Source organism: Entelurus aequoreus, linkage group LG01 (genome assembly GCF_033978785.1).
Source record: "Entelurus aequoreus isolate RoL-2023_Sb linkage group LG01, RoL_Eaeq_v1.1, whole genome shotgun sequence".
Classification (NCBI taxonomy): domain Eukaryota; kingdom Metazoa; phylum Chordata; class Actinopteri; order Syngnathiformes; family Syngnathidae; genus Entelurus; species Entelurus aequoreus.
The window spans coordinates 72801690-72805875 of NC_084731.1; the positions used below are offsets into that span (position 1 = coordinate 72801690).

General features: G+C 46.5%; 1 protein-coding gene across 1 annotated transcript in view; it reads left to right on the forward strand.

The window, feature by feature from the left end:
* Positions 1-351: 351 nt before the first annotated feature.
* LOC133648460 (uncharacterized) overlaps positions 352-4186 on the forward strand; it is a 62447-nt gene continuing 58612 nt past the window's right edge. Inside the window, exons 1-8 of the mRNA XM_062044610.1 lie at positions 352-669; positions 988-1789; positions 2063-2200; positions 2287-2407; positions 2473-2566; positions 2704-2790; positions 3904-4020; positions 4076-4174. Of these exons, the coding sequence (XP_061900594.1) occupies positions 352-669; positions 988-1789; positions 2063-2200; positions 2287-2407; positions 2473-2566; positions 2704-2790; positions 3904-4020; positions 4076-4174 (1776 nt within the window). The remainder of the gene's footprint in view (positions 670-987; positions 1790-2062; positions 2201-2286; positions 2408-2472; positions 2567-2703; positions 2791-3903; positions 4021-4075; positions 4175-4186) is intronic.

Consider the following 4186-nt stretch of genomic DNA (forward strand, 5'->3'; position numbering starts at 1 on the left):
AAACCTGAAAGAACTTCTGTTGGTACCTTTTAAATGTTTTGTTAACTGTTAGCAAGAATACTGAATATTTTTGGTGGTTTGCCCGTCACACCAAAGCAAATACCCGCATAGATTGTAGTCTCACCCTTTTCTCTCCATCCTTATCCAGAGCTTTGATTCCCTGGAGGTGTCCGTTTCAAAGCTGCTGTCAGTGGTGTCCACCTCCACTCTCTTCCACAGGGGACACCTTTCTGTGAAGCGTGATGGTAGCCTCCCGGGAGAGCCCCCCACATTCACCAATGTGATCCCCTCACATGGCTAATTGTGGGAACCGGGAGTTGTGCCTGACTCGGTGCATCGCCTCGAAGTAGCATGGCCTCTCCTCCTCCTTCACACGCCCCGACACCCCCTCCAGTGCCTTTTGCTAGTTCTCCTAATAGCTGCCCATCCAACAGTTCCTTTGGTTATCCTCTTTCAAAGGAAGCCGGACCCGGACAGTACCCTGTAACCATCCAGGCCTCATTCTTACCGTCAGTCTCACACTCGGCTGATTTTTTTCTGGAGACCAGAATATGTCCGGCCAAGAACGGCATCGCGGTGTCTCTCTGTCTTGTGGATTGTAGCAGTGTTCCCTCGTCCCAGCTGGCCAGGGACAAAGTCACTGAGACCGAGCCAAAGCCAGTTGGCTGGGTGACTCCAAATACATGGGAAAGCCGCTTCAGTGGAACCAAGACAAATAAAACAATGAATATTCCAACTGGTGAAAACAGATTGTTGTGCAAGGTTGAAGGGAATACAAAGCAAGTAAGTCCGTCTTCAGGACAGGTAGATGCCATAGATGCTGACTACATCAATATTTTTCAGGCTAATGTGCTTTTTGGACAAACTTCACAAGTACTTTTACATCACAATGACTTTTACAGTTATGCCGGACCTTCACCGCATCTGCAAAACTCCCAGTCCGAGCAACCCCACCCTGAACCTTTACAGTGTGTGTGCACTATCCAGTTATCAGAGAAGCCCTGCACCCCGTGCATGACCAGGAGACAAGGGAAAACGTTTTCCAGGACTCAGGATTTCAAGTGTCAGCATCAAGAATCCTACAAAGCCGCACTAAAAAACCCACTGGAGAAGGCTAGAACGCAGTTGTTAGGTGTTTTGCCAGAGGATGGTGGAATCAATAACAGGAAACCTACAGAGACTCAAGGACAGCTTGACCAAAGACTTTATTACGAATCTGGGATGCGAAACATGTCCAATGCCAGTGGAAACATCATCAAAGAGTCAGGAGAAACGCACACCGTTCCATGTTGGAGACACACAGGAGACACAAACCCAACTGTCTGTACGTCCTTCAACCCTGGACAGTTTGAAGGAAAATCAGAAGTCGTACCTCACAGGACTACCGCCCCTTTCCGAGAATCAATTGATGCCAAATGTTACATCCCTTTACAAAATGGGAGTGGAACAAAATCTGATGACACCCACGAGACAAATGCACCTTTCCAAAGCCTTTCATACAGTTCTGCCAAAGTCCCCAAACCTTGTGAAGAACCACTAAGCAGACTCACTCCCACTGCAGCCAAGAACAAACGGGAACCCCAGGGAAGATGTTCCTCCCTTTCCACAACCGTGGTGGACACGTCAGAGAAGTGCCAGTTGGTTCTTGTTGAGGGTCAGAAAGTGAGGAGGGGCGTTGGTGCTGACCCATGTGCAGATGTTCCTCAGCTCCACGTGGTCAAGTGTAAGAAAAGCACAGCTTTTGGATTAGTCTCACCAAAGATCAACAGGATGACGACGGCCATTACAGGTAAGTCTCTCCAACACGCCCACTTCCCTCTGCATGCGACCTACTTCTCAACTCGGAACCTCAACCATTTGAGTTGATAATGCTCTTCTACAGTATGTTGAACTGTAGTTACAGAAAATGGACTTGAAATAAAAAAAATGTAATTTAGCCAAGTCACAGAATTTACAAACTGAATCCTGCAAAGCATTTTCCAAGCAATACTCATTCTGGGAAATGAAGTATTTGTTTACCATGTTCCACAAACCTCCCTCAAAGGTCTTCATCTTTCTACAGATGGATCTCCAAATGGTAGAAAGATGGAGAGTTCCTTACCGGACACTCTAAAGAATGCTCTTCCATCCTCTGTTCATCTGCATCCCAGACCAGACCTCCTTCCTCACCCGCTCTATCAAGGAGTGGCAGCGCTCACAGGCGGGTTCTCCAACTGAGAAGAAATGTGAGAAGGTTGTACTTTATGTAAGAATGGAGGAGGTAACATGGACAATTAATTCTTTCAGGAGGCAGAGACCGAACCGGCAGGTCAGTCATTGAGCTTTATGGAGCCCACCAAGGATGGAGATCCATCATGAGCAGCCAGGAGCTCTTGGAGATGCTGCTCTACTTCCATGCCATCGTCAGGTCAGCGTTCTGTTCTTGTGGACTTCAGTATCCAAACAACAGTTGGGATCTCTTTTATTGGCTAGGAGGGAGCTGAGAGAAGCTGGGATGACTCTGATCTTTGATGCAAGGAAGTCAAGTCCTTCACCGCAGCTTTACAAGGCCTTGGTGATGCTGCAGGTGAGACACGCAAACATCTGAAGTGCTCCAGTGAACTTCAGTCAAAGGATTGTTTTATTTACACCAGACTGACAATGACTACAAGTTTGGGACCTTTTACAATCGTTCTCCTAAGGTGTTCAAAAACTTTTTTCCAGGAAGTCGCTCCTCAGGCAGTCAACACTTTGGTGCTTCTGGTGGACAAAGAAATAAGTCCACAGCCAGAGAAGTGCCCCACCATCCAGGTTAGTCCAAAGGAAGTCCCTTGTCCTCTTTGTCAGCCTGTTGCTTGACCTGACCTGAGACCACATTTATATCGCATGTGTGCCCATCATCTGTGGAAAAAACTGATTGTTCCTGCCAGCAACTAAGATGGAAGGGTTTCAATACTGCAAATTGTTTACTTGTGTGTGATATCATGTGTGATACAAGCAGTCCTGCAGTGTTTACTAGTGTGTGACATCCTGTGCGATACAAGCAGTCCTGCAGAGTGTTTACTTGTGTGACATCATGTGCGATACAAACAGTCATGCAGAGTGTTTATTTGTGTGTAATATCATGTGGGATGCAAGCAATCATGCAGAGTGTTTACTTGTGTGTGATATCATGTGCGATACAAGCAATCATGCAGAATGTTTACTTGTGTGTGACATCATGTGTGATACAAGCAGTCCTGCAGTGTTTACTTGTGTGTGACATCATGTGCGATACTAACAGCCCTGCAGAGTGTTTACTTGTGTGTGACATCATGTGCGATACAAGCAGCCCTGCAGAGTGTTTACTTGTGTGTGATATCATGTGTGATACAAGCACTCATGCAGAGTGTTTATTTGTGTGTGATATCATGTGCAATACAAGCAGTCCTACAGAGAGTTTACTTGTGTGTGATATCATATGCAATACAAGCAGTCCTGCAGAGTATTTATTTGTGTGTGATATCATGTGCGATACAAGCAGTCCTGCAGTGTTTACTTGTGTGTGATATCATGTGCGATGCAAGCAGTCGTACAGAGTGTTTACTTGTGTGTGATTTCATGTACGATACTAACAGTCCTGCAGCGTGTTTACTTGTGTGTGATGGCATGTGCGATACAAGTAGTCCTGTATAATTTTTACTTGTGTGTGATATCATGTGCGATACAAGCAGTCCTGCAGAGTGTTTACATGTGTGTGATATCATGTGCGATACAAGCAGTCCTGCAGCGTGTTTACTTGTGTGTGACATCATGTGCGATACAATTAGTCCTGCAGCGTGTTTACTTGTGTGCGATATCATGTGCGATACAAGCAGACTGTTAACACAAATCTCCCAGCCAATCAGCAACAAGAGGTAATAACAAGTTATTTGGACCGAGCAGACTGAGGTGGTGACGTCCCTGAGAGCCTTGATGAAGCTGGTGGAGGACTCTCAGAGAACTTCCTATCTGGACGGACGTCTGAGCTACAAGCACTGTGATTGGCTGCAGCTGCACCAGGTGAGACGTGACAGTATCTTCCAGCAGGTGTTCCTCACATCTTTCACCTCCATAGAAACTCTTTCCATTTGCGTGTGATCTTCATGAGGCGTCAGCACTGCTGCTGAGAGCCATCGCCCACCTCCAAGCTCCTGGCAGGACCGACTGTGTTCAGGTACGTGAGTCT